Source organism: Trachurus japonicus, chromosome 12 (genome assembly GCF_045865225.1).
Source record: "Trachurus japonicus isolate A0001 chromosome 12, Traja_1.0".
Taxonomy (NCBI): Eukaryota; Metazoa; Chordata; class Actinopteri; order Carangiformes; family Carangidae; genus Trachurus; species Trachurus japonicus.
In genome coordinates, this window is record NC_140918.1 from 11,840,779 (window position 1) to 11,855,218 (window position 14,440).

The window sequence follows — 14,440 nt, forward strand, 5'->3', positions numbered from 1 at the left end:
ACACGCCCGTAAACCGCAATCTCTTGTTTATGACAGAAAGACTACACAAATACACACATCATAACATGTATATGATAAACCATCGATCCACCGATTAATTATAAAAGGCTTTGTTGAAAACAAATGCACACGACCAGGAGGAGGCTTAGCAAAACAACAGAGAAGTGAGCCCCAATGGTACAATGTAAACAGGAAGCCACTATCGAACCCGTCAAAGACTAAATATAATTTTTTTATGGAAAAGCAATACTTTTATTCTGCACCCCTCTAAACACCCTGTGGATGAATTATTTTTGAAAAAATATAGCTTTTAATAAGAATTCTCCATATTCAACCTTTAATGTTTACGATAAAACTGATATATGCACTAAAATGACAAAAGACAAGAAAAATATTTGATTCTTATATTTGTTTTTTGTTAAAAAGAAACTTTCTTCTACATAACATTTAAAATGTATCCAGTTTAATTTTTAGGAGATGAATATGTACACTTTTAATTTCATCATTTACCTCAGGCAGTGAGCAATTACTGTATAATAGATTTACAAAGCAAATACTGACATAGTATTCTGTCAAGGCATGTTCCAGCATCATAATAGGATTCAAAATACACAGGTAAAATTTTGTCCCATATAAAATATGAGCTCATTGATCACTTTCATCATTATTTTAGAGTATCCAAGAATCTGGAAAAAAAAAAACATTAGTGTTCTCTTGTAGGTGACAATAGGAAATACAATCAGCAGTTCTCATAAATGCATTGAAAGGGAGTAGCAGCCAAAGAGAGAGAACTCAAAAAGCAGACATAAAAATATAGACTTCTTTAAAGGATTTACTCTCAGGGAATGAATATTTTAAGGCATCTTAAAAACTTATAGTGTAATTTGGCAATTTCTGCCTGTGTCAACTCTGCATTTTTGTTTTGCTCTTGTGAAACAGTCACCCGGCCTCTACGGCAATATGTGGTCTTCTCTATCCTGAGATGTTTTCCTCAGCTTGAAGGCATCTGAGGACGTAGAGGATCACTTGATAGCAGAAAATATATTGATCCTGTAGAGAAGATAAGAAAAATGTGTGAGAAAACATGAAATCACAGAGGTGTAGAGTTTTGAGTAAATGTACTTAATACTTATATTGAGTATATATATAAAGAAGAAAATCACCTCTGTCTGGACCATTCCCTGTCTCTGAAGTCTCATGTTCCTTACGACATCTGAAATATCAAACTATGACAAAAAAAATCAATTAGACAAATTAGAAGTTTCTTTATTTATACATTCAACACAAACAAGAGAAACACTGTAAAACTTACATCAGCATCTTTACTGATGAGACCCAGGACCACGTCTATACAGATGAGGGTTCCTGATCGGCCAATCCCTGCACTGCAGTGTGTGATTATCGGCCCTGACTGGTGAACGTGCCTCATGTAGGAAATAAATGTGAGCAGCTGCTCCGGTTGTGAAGGTGTTCCGTGGTCGGGCCATCCCGTGTAGTTCAGGTGAGTTACGCGCTGGATTTCATTAGTCTGAAGAGGGAATGTAACCATTAAAATTGTATCAAAGTTTAAATTATTATAGGAAAACGAGAGATTTATATCTATACATCAGCTTACCTGGACATCTTTGACTTCAATAAGGCGAATGACAAAGTTGTCCAGATATTGGTCTTTGATCAGCATGATCTGTAACCGGTCGTCCACCATCTCTGCAGTCCTCGGCGTGTCTGGCCAGTACCGCTGACATTTCACTTTGCCACCCTCCACTTCCTGGGTCATCATGGCGATCACGTTGGACTTCTGCTCCCACACCATTTGCCAGAAGTCCCCCAGAGTGGTGGGTAGGGGTCCCTGGCAGGCTATGTACATGAAGTTCTCATCCTTCACTGGCATGTTGATGAAGTTGGCATTGATGTAGCCGCCATCTTTACCCAGCATAACTCGAGTCGTGTCAACTAGAGGGGATAGGCGAGATAAATCCTTATTTCAAATTGAGTCCAACATTTTAAGCATTCACCTTATCCAGCCTTTAAGTTTCCTATTATGATACAAATGTGGATGCACATGTCTGTGCCTTTTCTTACAGGGAACGATGTTCTTGTAGCGATTTTTCTTCTTGTTCTCCTTCGTCTGACCTATCAAACAGTCGTCCAGCGGCTGGAGATTCTGAAGATTCTGTCCAGGAAGAGAAACAGATGTTCATTAAAATCAAATGAGTTATAATTAATTCTCCTGTGTTGAAATTCGAAGCAGATTCTTACTTCAAACTCCTGCAGCGGGACTTTCTGCTCCAGAAGCCCCCTCATCATGCGCACCACAGTGTTGAGCTTTGGTCCTGTGAACTGACCATCGGGGACCACTTTGACGAGGGGCAAAGAGGTTAGTTCATCCTCTGTGATGATTGGTCCGTCTGGGGGAACCAAAAAGTGAAAGAGTTAGAAAAGTAACAGCCCAAAAAGATTTGTTAATACAGCATGACAAGTATGAAATTGGGCACATACAACATATATTTACTTCACACCATGGAATCTCATCTGTGAAATTTGACACAACATCTTTGAGATCAAATGTCACATCTAAAGCAGGGACGGGTCTTCCATGGTGGCATGGGGGGCACCTGCCCCCCCCCTGCAATCTGATTGGCCACCCAATAAGACTTCTTATTTACACGATAGAGTTGATTATTGGTTGATTATAATTTTGATATTGACAAGTGGAAAATGAAGGTCATAGGCATCTTCCTTACAAGGTGAAAGATTCAATGTGGCCAATAAAAGCAAGATGAGGACATCCTGTAAACACTGGGTAACAGTACAATATAAATATTCAAGAGAGCGATCAATGATAGCCTTTGTTTTTGTTACTTTTGGGTGGCCCGCCCAGATTCATTGTCACCCCCGCCAGAAAATACTCTGGACCTGCCCCTGATCTAGAGTTCAGACAAAGTTGGTCTTACCAGCTCTTGATTTCGAGTTCATGTTCTCAATAGGCAGTTCATCACTTCCCCATGTGATTTCATCCTCCTCTGGCTGTCCAGCACTCATTTGCAGATAGCTGTCAGTTTGAAAAAAAAAAGACACAATCACTAAATGTGAAAACATTCACCACACTAAATGTGAGTGCACTACATCCAAAAAAGAAAATCTTACTTTTCGCTCCTTAGATCGTCAACACTCTCCTCTTGCCATTCCACTTTTCGGGAACTCTATTACATGAGAGAAAAAAAAAAAAATCAAAAAGTGAGATATAATCAGTTTGTAGTTTTCTGTCAAAGTGTGGTGGGTGTGGGGGTTTGTACCTCAGGTGAGTCCTCAGGTAAAGAAGAGCCATCACAGTCGGTGTCCTCAGAAAATTCTGCGCTGTGCTCCGTCTCTCTTTTCTGCTCATGTGAACCATCTTCATAGTCTGTTTGACAAAGGAAATGTATTCTAGTTTATTAGTCTAGTTTCTAAAATACACAACATTCAACACTGTTTAAATTTCCAGTATATTCTCTAGCCTGTAACTGTATAGTGTACCTATTGGTGGTATGGGAGGGACTCCAGCTTTCGGCTCATTATGGGGAGGACACAGCTTTGTCTTCACTCCACTGTCCTCACTCAGATCTGTAAGCAACAGGGAAGGTAGAGTGAGATATCTATCAATGACATTTACCTGTCAAAAATGTTCCAACATCTCATATCTTGTGTCACCGACTGTACTGTACCTGCGTTTCCGTTGCACTTGTCAGAGTTGATGGGCAGATAGGCGAGGTAAGTGTTTGGGTTCTGGTCTGGTGGTCTGGACACTATGAGATGTACCAGGCCTTTAGCTTTACGGATGGTGGTGACAGCTTTGGTGTGGGACACGCCTGTCATCAGTTCATCATTCACCTACAAGAAAAAATAAAGCATGTGGGCCTCATTTCTAGCAGGAAAAGCATTCACATTAGGGTTTTCTCTATCTGAGCTACTACATGTAAGTTCATAATATCGGCTGAGACAGATATATCTATTCAACCTATTAAAACTTGTCTAATAGAAGTACATCTATATATGGCCTTCAAATCTGAGCAGCACTCACTTTCAGCAGCCTGTCTCCAACTTGCAGTTTGCCTGAGGACTCTGCTACTCCTCCCGGTGTGATGGATTTCACAAAGATCCCCCTCTCCCCTCCGATCACAGAGAAACCCAGACCTCCAGACTGCGGCTTCTGCAGATCCAGCTTCATGATCTCCTCCTGCATATCCAATAAACAAGCATGGGATCTGCATTAATTTGTGATTCACTGAGCTGATCAAAACATGCAAGCAGCTTCATGGCAACACAACTATCACAATATTGATAAGAATGTTTATCTACATGTATTTATCTTTGCTATACAGATAAAAGAATAATTATGATAGAAGTAATTTAAAGAAAACATATCAACAGAATATGGAGCACAAAGAACATACAAAATATGTTTTGTTAAACTTACCTCTAAAGGACAAAGTGCTGCGACACCCTCTGATCCTCGTGGATCTTCCCCTTTAAGAAAACCTGTACAGGAAACAGTATTGCAGTTATTTGCAAAAAAAAAAACAAAACAATCAAAATGACACAGGTGGGAAATTTATGGGGTGAAACATACCATTCATGCTGGATGAAACCTGAGGGCTAATGTTGTTGTTGAGAAAAGAGACACTTTTCTGCCCAGGAAAAACAGGCTTTCCATCCCTTTCAGTCAGACGAGAAAAAAAAAGAAAAACAGTTGATGAAATTATACAGTATTTCCAGCTAAAAATAACCATCTCTAATGGCATTAAGATGAAAAATCAACACTGACTCGGCATGAAAAATTCCATTCAGGCTACATGTGTCACTCTTAGTTAGTTAGTGCAGATTACCTCGTGGCCTTGAGCGTGAGGTTGTCGAGGGAGAGCTCCAGCAGCCTCGTGTTCTCACTCAGAGTCAGGTCCTGGGTGGGAGCGCCGTTTATGTAATGAATTAAATCTAGAGGTCTCAGGCTGCCTTCCTCGAAGGCCAAAGTGCCGGGCAGGATGTCTCTCACGTACAAGACTCCATAGATGCTGTCACTGCCACCATCCAGTATCAAACCTGGTGAACAATTCGAGTGTGAATTAAAGCACTGACTCTTAATGCAACATCAGGTCTGGTTTGCAGGATGAACGAACATACGGTGCCTTAATCACATGTCACGGGGTTTTATCATGTGTCCACGGGTTGTTTCTTACCCAGTGGGTCTTGGTTGCCCTTGAAACAAATGTCAGGCAGCAGGTGGGCTTCAATGGGGGGCTTGGGAGCCTCCAGGACCCTCCCCACCACCAAATCAACTACGCGAGGGGCAGCACGCACAAGATTGACCACTTCAGTGTGGCCCATATTGCTCACATCTGTGGTGTTCACCTGGAAACAGAAAATACAAGGATTTAAACATGTAGTACAACATTTTTATAAAACCACTCTCCTGTTACATTAACACAATTAATATTTGTTTGGTGAATATGAATGGTTATCTGTACAGGTAGAGTAAATGTAGTGAATGTAATCTTATTTCATCATCTCATTCATACCATAATCATTCTGTCCCCGGGCCTGAGCCGTCCGTCTCCTTTGGCTGGGTCCTGGACGATGTCATGGATGTAACACCCATGATCATTTCCTTTGGTCAGGGTGAAGCCCAGGCTGCCTTTTTCTGACTTAACCAGGGAGACCTTCAGCTCCACCTCCTAACAACAGAGAAAAAAAATCCTAGTCAAATCCTAGTCAGCAGTAAATCACTGGGTGTTTATTTAGAGAACTTTCCTTTCTGCTGCTCTTACCGGGACAAATTCCTCTATGTCCTGTCCATTCCCAGCCATGGTGAGGTTTAAGGGCAGAGGCAGTGGAGGGGGCAGTGGATCTGGGCTGGGGGCAGTGGGGGAGGACACCATAGGCAGGGGTGATGACTCTAGATCAGCTGCCACAGGGGATGAAGGATGCCTGTCAAATCAACCACAAAGATGATTTTATAGAAGATATCTGGAAATATGATGTAATTAAAGTCCCCCTAAAGAGGCATTTTAAAATTTGAATAAAAATGCTCTGCTATGACAATTTTTTGATTTCAAATATCTTTCCCACAAAAAAGTTGTTTAAAAAAACTCTCAAGCAGGCTAAAAACTTGTCCACTATTTCTCCCTCATTGAAAAATCCAGGTTCTATGAATATTCATGAGTATGCAAATACATCATGACTTGCACCCGCCCACCGCCGCCGGGTTGCTCCGTAATGGCGGTGCAGACACGGAGGGGCGATGTCAAAACATGTAACACGTACTGAGATCTGAACCCTGGTCTTGTACATTCAAGGCGGCAATAATGCCTCTCGGCCACGTCAACCAATGATACTGTTATTGAACATCTACAGTAGCTGTATAAGTAGATGTGAAGTGTCACCATCACAAAAAAAATCAAGGGGATTGGTTGCAAGGGATTCTGATGTATTAAACCTGACTTGAGTGCTGAAAAACTGAATTCAACTTGCTTTTTTTCAAATCTAAAATGCTCAGTTATGGCTGCATTAGTGACTTCGCTGCTGAAATGTCTTGTAGCAGAACCCAAACACTACTTTGACATGACACATGTTAATAATTTCAAAAAGTACATTTTTGGTTTAGGGGGTCTTTAAATTTTTGTCTTTGCTCTGGTACCTCTTGCTGAGGTCTGATCTTGTCATCGACTGGTTTGGGGAGTAGAAAGTTGAGTGGACGGTGTCGTCCAGATGACCGGTGCTGCCGTAGTGTCCCAGTCCCAGGTTGCTGCTGGGAGTCTGGTAGACGCTCCGATCCCACGCTTGCCTGCTGTTCTCCGGGCTGAAGGCTTCCTCCACCTCCTCATCTCCGTCTGTGCTGTCGCTGTAGCTGTTCTGTCGACCCGGGGTTCTCTGCAGCAGCCTGTCCAGGACGTCCTCCACGAGAAACTGACTCTTCTTGGGATGTACAGCTGGAGGAGAGGTCGGCTTGCTCGTGTTTGCACTGGGCTCCGACTGGATCAAAGACTCCTTTCGAGGTGACGGCATGGGCGTCTGAGAGGAAATTTGTTACATTTAAATGATGTTTTAAGTTTCAAATTGTTGAGTATAAGAATAGAATTTTCTGACTCACCAACGCTGCGGTGTCCATCTCAGGAAGAATCCCATGTTCAGGTCTGCAGAGGAGCAAAGTCACCTCTTGTCCTGTTCCTCGCAAGGCTGAGATCACCTCCTGTGTGCACACACGACAGGAATGAATTAGGATGTAAAACAACATTATTTCCGTTTATATCACGCTGTAATGTAATGTGGAAGGAGGAGATGTCTTGCGTACGTGTTGCGAGAGTCCTTTGAGAGGTGTTTGATTGACACGCAGGATGACATCGCCCACGTTAATGCGACCGCTCTCTGCAGCTGGTTGACCAGGAAACAGCTTTTTAACACGCACCATGCTGGTGCCGGGAGATTCTTCTGGGATGTTCTCCTCTCGACTGAAACTGAAGCCGAGCCCTGACGTGTTCTTCAGCAGACACACCTCAAACACATTATCTGCAATGGACGACGACACAACATTAAAATCTCTCAACGGTGTATGAGTCGAATGCAAACATGACTATGAGATGTATGTGTGGTTTTTGTTGGCAGAGGTTTCCTAAGTTATCAAAATGAAATGCTTTTCTCAATCTTGATGCAAACTTAGTAATTGCAGAATATCACAATGCTGGGCTGAGATCATACAATTTGAACACAACCCTGTGACACCAGACAACAAGGATGAATGGGGCATTCTCTCCAGGAAAACAGACTGAGGTCCAAAGCCATCGCTAATACAGCTTTTCTGTTTTGTCTAATCAATCATTTGTTGTGTTTCAGGAAAAAGAAATAAACAAAATGTCATTGACATTCTGTGAAAGCTGAATGACATGTGATCCCAAAACCATGTGACAACTACAGCAGCCGGAAAACAACAACACTTTAACATACTTCACATTTAATACAGATACACTTTTTTTTTTTTAAATATTGCTGGAAAAACCGTGACGAGGAGGTAGGAATTAGTGATGACAAAACGAGAATGACCAGTTCTAGGAAAGCAGACCAGATACTGCGCTCTAAATAGGCAGCAGTGTGCTGCTAATGGGTTGTACACACATGCTCATTTTCCTTCAAATGAAATTACCAACAGTAAGTTACTTTGTTCACATGAAATAAAGAGTCACAGTGTAAGACTGTTAGAGAATATGGAGCTGGATAATCAGTGTTTTACTGCTTTCTTTTCATTACCATCCCTGTGGACTGGATGGGACCTCATGGGCTGAAAGCAGTTTCGCAAACCAATTTTTTTATTTTGCACGAACATATCATTTAAAATAGTATGAACAACTATTACGATTGGGATGTGCGAAGGGGAGGTATGAAACCCAAAAGGGCTTATAGATCCTCACCCATGAAGAACATAATCAAAAACCAAATTTGTTACAAATAAAGACAAGAAAATTAGGAATAATTAAATGATAACGAAAAATAAGTAGAAAAAAAGTAACTGATTATAAGTAAGTGATTATCAGCGAAAATAAAGATACACCGAGCTAAAAACAGGTGTGCAGCCTACTAAGACGCTCATTTCACACATTGGAGTATAGTAAAAAGAGTTTCCTTTATGTGCCGTGTGAAACACCTACTTGAGAATCTTGTGTCGCCTCACCTTGTGTTATAAAGCTGTACTCTGGTTTTGGTTTGACCTCACGTGGCGACTCTTTGATCTTGGTCTGGTCTCGCTCGTTGACCGCAGACAGTGGAGTGGACTGAGGTGTTAGGGGAGCATGGATGCTGTCTGCGGGTGGATGACCCTTCTCCAGCAACAAGTGCACCGTCTGAGGGAGGAAAATTGTGTGCGTTCAGTGTTACTGGCCAGTACTGGTGGCAACTGAACAGCTTGCCAGCAAGGTGCTTGTGGTAAATGTGAAAAGCTCACCTGCCCAGTGTCTCTGAGTGTCTCCACTGCCTGCTGATGAGTGGCTCCCTCCAGACTTCTTCCATTGACGGCCACTACACGGTCACCTGAGCGCAGGACGGACACAGAGAGGTTAAAACATAACCAGTCTAGAAAAATGCTCCAATAATTTAAAATCAAATTCAGTCTTTCTGTTCTACATGGCTGTTACCTTTCTGTATCCTTCCATCCAGCTCTGCTGCACCTTTAGGTATGATGGCTTTGACATAGATGCCTCCATGACGAACTGTTGTGTTGATTCCTCCCTAAGAAATAAAAAAAAAAACTCTTAGTCTCGTTGACTAAATCAGAAAATAGCTGATGACATATGGGGGATGATGGAATGTGTGGAGGTTTTTTTTTTTGTTTTTTTTTTCATTTGCCAAATGATAAATACTTTGTTTTTACTGTAGGTTCAAGAGTAGGAGTTCACAAATGTTGTAAAGAAAATATCAACCAAACTTCACAAGAGAAGTATTTGAAAGTCATATTTCCCAGCTGCCTTTAACATTGTAGACTGGTGACATACTGTATGTTTCCTGCAATATGTTTATGTTTATGGACCTTCCTATAGATCAGGGTTTAGTTAAATTAAACACTGCACCAGTGCACATTATGTGAGTCAGACTTCGGTAGCATAGGTGATGACACACCGTTAAGTGATTCAAAAGGTCATCTGCTACTTACAGAAACAAATCAAGCATATTTACTTTTTGAGCAGTTCATTTTCTATCCTCGCCTCGCTCTCTCTGCCCTGCTGACTTACATCATAACAGCTCTTCCTAAGGGTGACTTTGTAAAGACAACTAATGTTAAAAACCAATATGGGAAATTTCTGTTGTGGTTTGGTTGAATTTCTAAATGATCCCGTACAGTTAAACAAAGCATTTATCATTTCACAATTATGATTAAGTTGCAAATGAAAACAAAACAAAACACAATACTCCACTGTGATGTTATTGACAAGTTTACGGAGGTTAAACTCTAAATGATCAGAGACTATGTGAATTTCTATTCAGGGCGCATTCCATTGATGATGGATATAATTAAAGGTGAATGATGGATATAATTAAAGGTGAATGTCAGTGTTTGTATTGCTAGTGCGACACACACACACACACAGATCATTATCATTCTGAGGACATTTATTTTACAACAATCCTTGTCTGACACAGTGTTTTGTTACTGAGGGTTATTATGTCTGAGGAGTGAATAAACCCATGCCAATCAATAAGGTATTGCGAATCAGTCAAAAAGAGATTATGTTAGTGGCAAAGTAATTCTGTCTAGAGTCAGTATCATGGTCCTGACTGTAAAGATACTATGTGGGTTTATCATTTAATCCTTATTGATTAAGAACATAGAGGCAGGATGCAAAATTAGTTTGAGAGAGCGTCTAGATCCCACTACACACCGCGTTATGAAAGCAAACCAGACCAAGCAACATATAAAAACACACACAGACAACAGTGACAAAAATGAGGGGGGAAAGGGGCCAAAACAAAGAGAGGGTGAAAACCTTGCCGAACAGTACCGTGACACTTATGCCCAGGCTGCTGTCTTTTTTGGACAGCTCAATGTCAAATAGTTCTCCTGGACAGAGACTATTGACCCCTGGGGCATTACCATTTAAATTTTCCGTGATGTGTTCCTGCAAACAGAGAACAGGGTATTAAGTTGAATTATCACGAGCTGGAACATGCAGCAAGAAACAGGGATCAAAGAGGGGTGAGGAAGCTGAACTGGGTAATGCTGGGAAGAAATGAGCAGCTGTACATTCAGGCAACGACATGCAATGTTCAGGTAACAGACCGCCTTGCATTGACATTATAAAATGCAATGGAAGGCAAAGATTATATACAACAGGCAGTTAGTTGAGCCAAGCATCTGACGGCGTAATGTGCAATGCTTGTTTGTGGAAGAATCGTTCTTGTCCTACTCCATTAACTGAAGTTGATTTTTATTTGCTCCACCGGGATTAAAAAAAAAAAAAAAAAACATTTGCAAGTTTTGACTCGTAAATCTCCTGAGCAGGGAACTACTGTGTGGGATGATGTGTGAAAGCAAAGAATCTATTTGCACCAGTGAACTCATGAACACAAGGGCCGCACCTTTTTGACCTTTTGACCGAGTTTCTCTTGACCACTGGAGTAGGTCTCCTCGTCCATGTCTGAATCCCCCCAGTCAGAGTGCTCGGATAGTTTGGGAGCCTCCAATAACACTTTAGCTTTTCTGGTTTTGGGTGGCAGAGCTGGTGGCGCAGGATCCGAACTCATGTTAGTTTCTGGTTTAGGATGTTGGGCGCTGGATGCAGCTGTGGCGGCAGCTGCAGCTCGTTCGAGGATCTGCTGAACTCCATTAACTGGGGTCTGGCTGCCTTTAGCGACACTGCTTGTCTTGGAGTCCTGAGAATTGAGGTTGGTGTGTTGCTGGACTGGGGAGGAGGCAACTGATGGTGTGCCAGCACTGTGGAGAGGAGGGGTGGGGCTTCCTGTTCCCACATGCTCTTCTGACGAGGTATCAAAGTCTAGTTCTCTCCTCTGACCAGAATTAAGTGCTTTCAGTGACGACTTGGGCTGGTAGGGGACGTAGCCTGAGGAGGAGTCTGTCAAAATGGAGAACAGGAACAGGGATATTAGTCCACAGAGAAAACAGTGGCAAGGAAAACATGAATTTTACAGTATTCTCATGTTTATTTACCTTTATAGAGCCTCTCCTTGGGCTGCGATACCACCAGAATGACGTCATCGGGAGCATTTTGAAGGATATCGATGGTGGTAGCGTGAGAGAGCCCCTCCAGGTTTACATCATTCACAGAGATCAACCGATCACCTGCATCAACATCGCAATGAGCGGCAAGACGGGAAATAGTATTTAAAAACCATTTACCAACTCAAGAGAAAGAGTGAAGCAAAACACGGGCTGGGCCTACCAGGTTTGAGACAGCCGTTCACATCAGCAGGACCCCCAGGAGAGATGGAGCTAATTATGGTGCCGAGATCCATACGACCAGAGTTCTCACCTCCCACAACCTGGAAACCTGAAGAGCACACACAAGCACACGCAGACATAAACAACCAGGTGCACAACACTACAACACAAAACTTTAGGGGAGGCGTAAATGGCTCCAATGCAATTTTATAATATTTGTCAACTCTTGGCAGCAGAGGCAGTATGAAATTGAATTTTAAAGATGGATAAACACTCTTACCCAGCCCATATTTCACATCTTTCTTCAGCTTTACAGTTGTGATTTCTCTTTCTGGAGATGGCAGCGCGTTGAGTTTCTTCTTGAGTGAATCTGTGCAGTGAAAAAACACACAGCATATCCTAGATTTACCGGAACATCCTACAAATCAACTGCATAAACTGTCATTCCTGACGGATGCACACTGAAATGAAATTTTGGAGAATTCATTTCACTGGGAATATACAGAGGGGCCACTCTAATAGCATTAGTATATCTACACTGTAATTATTAATCAGCTAAAGCAGGCATACAGTGTGGCTGACAGGCCTCTACTTTAGCACTGTGTTGGCTAATGGGCCTGAAAAGACGGGCTAAGCTAGGATGAAAGGGAAGGTCATGAGTTCAGTGCCAAGCATGAAGCTATTAAATGTTGGGACCAGAGCCAGAGTTCAGCTTCACAGGCAGGCAGCAGTGAGAGGACAGAGACTCAATTCTGCATTATATAACTGTGATTTAGGACTTTTTTTCTTTTTTTTTTTTGGAGTTTGCATATCCGTACTTGGCTGTGCCATGATCAACATACGGTTCAACAGATTGACGGGGAGGATTAAGAAGGTTATAAAATGAGTGATGGTGGAGAGTGGCAGGATATTTCCTCCATTTTGACATTATAGTTTAAACAGACCAATGCCATTCAGAGTTGGTGTGTCTGGAGGCAGAGATGTCAGTACTTACCATTAACAGAGGCTGGAGTTGAAGGTGGGCCAGAGGAGCTGTGCATACTGACCCCTGAACAGAACACAACAGATCAGCAATTTTGCATTATAAAGAGCATTGGCAATTTATAGGAAATAATATAGGGACCTCTTTACAGAAACATGCACTGTCATCGATAATTAATAACACATACAGAACCTCCACGAATGACGAGACTATTTTCTGTGAATACTAACAAATCAGGTGAGTGTTTATTTGTTTTATGTGCAACTGAATTCCAAGTATTCAGAGTCTTTTATTTATGGGCTAACTATAGTTTCCAGTCTAGATAATACAACTCAGTCACTGCAGCAGCAACAGTACAAGTGAAAACAATCCACAGTAACACTGTAGCTGATATGCAAAGTATTGTATGTAAAATATACCACATGATTTCCTTATTTACTGTTGACCTGCCACAGTGTAGCCAGAACTAACATCATCCACTGAGGTTGTCTTGTTACACATCTGATTCTTGCTCTATTCAGATCATACCTTGTTTGATGCACGAAGTATTGTGTTACAAAGAATGGTGCTTGTGATCAACAGTTAGCCTCTGAAAATAGTCTATATAAGGTGAACAGTGCTTGACTTTGAATTTTCTGAATTCTTTTCTTATCTGGTGGTAGGGAACTGAAGCTGCACAGAATGTCTGCTGATGAAGGATGTTATGTCTTTAAGTGCTTTGAATTCCCTATGAGAGCTACCATTACATACTGTAGAACAGATTTATGTATCATTTGACACAGGATAAGATGCTTACCTACTACATATGCATGGCCCGTCTCCTCTATGGAGGAAGAGTCAGACTCTTTTTTGGACCTGCTGAGGCTCCAGGCTGGGCTGCTGTGGGACACGGTGCCAAATGACCTGAGCAAGAGAGAGATAGAGCAAGAGAAGGTGATTTAGCCTGAGGGGGCAACCTTCCTCTGTGATCACCGAGCCTGAATGTAAAAGAAGACGATGTGCCCTGCTGCACTAAACACATTCTGTCACTCTGGTTCTTACCAACTTAAATCTCACATGTCATCTATGAAGCCGACACGAGAGGGAGCAACTGGCATAAAAACATGTTTGTTCCTAATTAAAATAGGAGCGCACACAACCTCACAAAAACATAAGCACAAACACAGGGGCACATTTCTGCGGACATAGTGCAGTACACACAATACACACACACAGAACCCCAGAGGGTTAATTAACAGCTGGAGACAGAGTTGTCCATGTCTCTGTAGTGTTACGGCAGAGCTATAGTCCCAGTAACAAGTCCTCACTTAGTAACCTATCCTGTGAAGTGAACTTGGAGACACTGAAGACTTTACAAACGGACAACTAATAAGCACAAGACCCCAGTGTCTCATCTGAGCTTGAGATAGGATTTTACACGACTAATTAAAGGAGAAAAAAAAGCATAAATACACTGATGTTCCTGTGTAGGTTGATGGATAGCAATGTAATGCCACATCAAAGAAGTGATATTTGACATTTTTAATAACTACTGTAGTTTTACT

At 41.8% G+C, this 14,440-nt stretch overlaps 1 protein-coding gene across 3 annotated transcripts in view; it reads right to left on the reverse strand.

Annotated features, from left to right (window-relative positions):
* Window positions 1-441: 441 nt before the first annotated feature.
* The window catches only part of ptpn13 (protein tyrosine phosphatase non-receptor type 13), a 43,967-nt gene continuing 29,968 nt past the window's right edge, over window positions 442-14,440 (reverse strand). Inside the window, exons 19-49 of one of the 3 annotated variants that reach the window (XM_085793170.1) lie at window positions 13,693-13,799; window positions 12,909-12,962; window positions 12,195-12,284; window positions 11,916-12,023; window positions 11,684-11,815; window positions 11,095-11,588; window positions 10,518-10,634; window positions 9,156-9,249; window positions 8,966-9,051; window positions 8,696-8,864; window positions 7,325-7,539; window positions 7,124-7,222; window positions 6,671-7,044; window positions 5,802-5,961; window positions 5,553-5,708; window positions 5,214-5,385; window positions 4,866-5,076; window positions 4,610-4,695; window positions 4,457-4,518; window positions 4,061-4,216; window positions 3,705-3,870; window positions 3,517-3,603; window positions 3,297-3,403; window positions 3,148-3,203; window positions 2,955-3,052; window positions 2,260-2,408; window positions 2,083-2,173; window positions 1,616-1,953; window positions 1,313-1,528; window positions 1,164-1,226; window positions 442-1,050 (exon numbers count right to left, since the gene is read on the reverse strand). In XM_085793170.1, coding sequence (XP_085649296.1) covers window positions 973-1,050; window positions 1,164-1,226; window positions 1,313-1,528; window positions 1,616-1,953; window positions 2,083-2,173; window positions 2,260-2,408; window positions 2,955-3,052; window positions 3,148-3,203; window positions 3,297-3,403; window positions 3,517-3,603; window positions 3,705-3,870; window positions 4,061-4,216; window positions 4,457-4,518; window positions 4,610-4,695; window positions 4,866-5,076; window positions 5,214-5,385; window positions 5,553-5,708; window positions 5,802-5,961; window positions 6,671-7,044; window positions 7,124-7,222; window positions 7,325-7,539; window positions 8,696-8,864; window positions 8,966-9,051; window positions 9,156-9,249; window positions 10,518-10,634; window positions 11,095-11,588; window positions 11,684-11,815; window positions 11,916-12,023; window positions 12,195-12,284; window positions 12,909-12,962; window positions 13,693-13,799 — 4,591 coding nt within the window. In that variant the 3' untranslated portion in view covers window positions 442-972. Of the gene's footprint in view, window positions 1,051-1,163; window positions 1,227-1,312; window positions 1,529-1,615; window positions 1,954-2,082; window positions 2,174-2,259; window positions 2,409-2,954; window positions 3,053-3,147; window positions 3,204-3,296; window positions 3,404-3,516; window positions 3,604-3,704; window positions 3,871-4,060; window positions 4,217-4,456; window positions 4,519-4,609; window positions 4,696-4,865; window positions 5,077-5,213; window positions 5,386-5,552; window positions 5,709-5,801; window positions 5,962-6,670; window positions 7,045-7,123; window positions 7,223-7,324; window positions 7,540-8,695; window positions 8,865-8,965; window positions 9,052-9,155; window positions 9,250-10,502; window positions 10,635-11,094; window positions 11,589-11,683; window positions 11,816-11,915; window positions 12,024-12,194; window positions 12,285-12,908; window positions 12,963-13,692; window positions 13,800-14,440 lie in introns of all 3 variants that reach the window. The other 2 variants (XM_085793168.1, XM_085793171.1) reach the window with 2 other exon arrangements.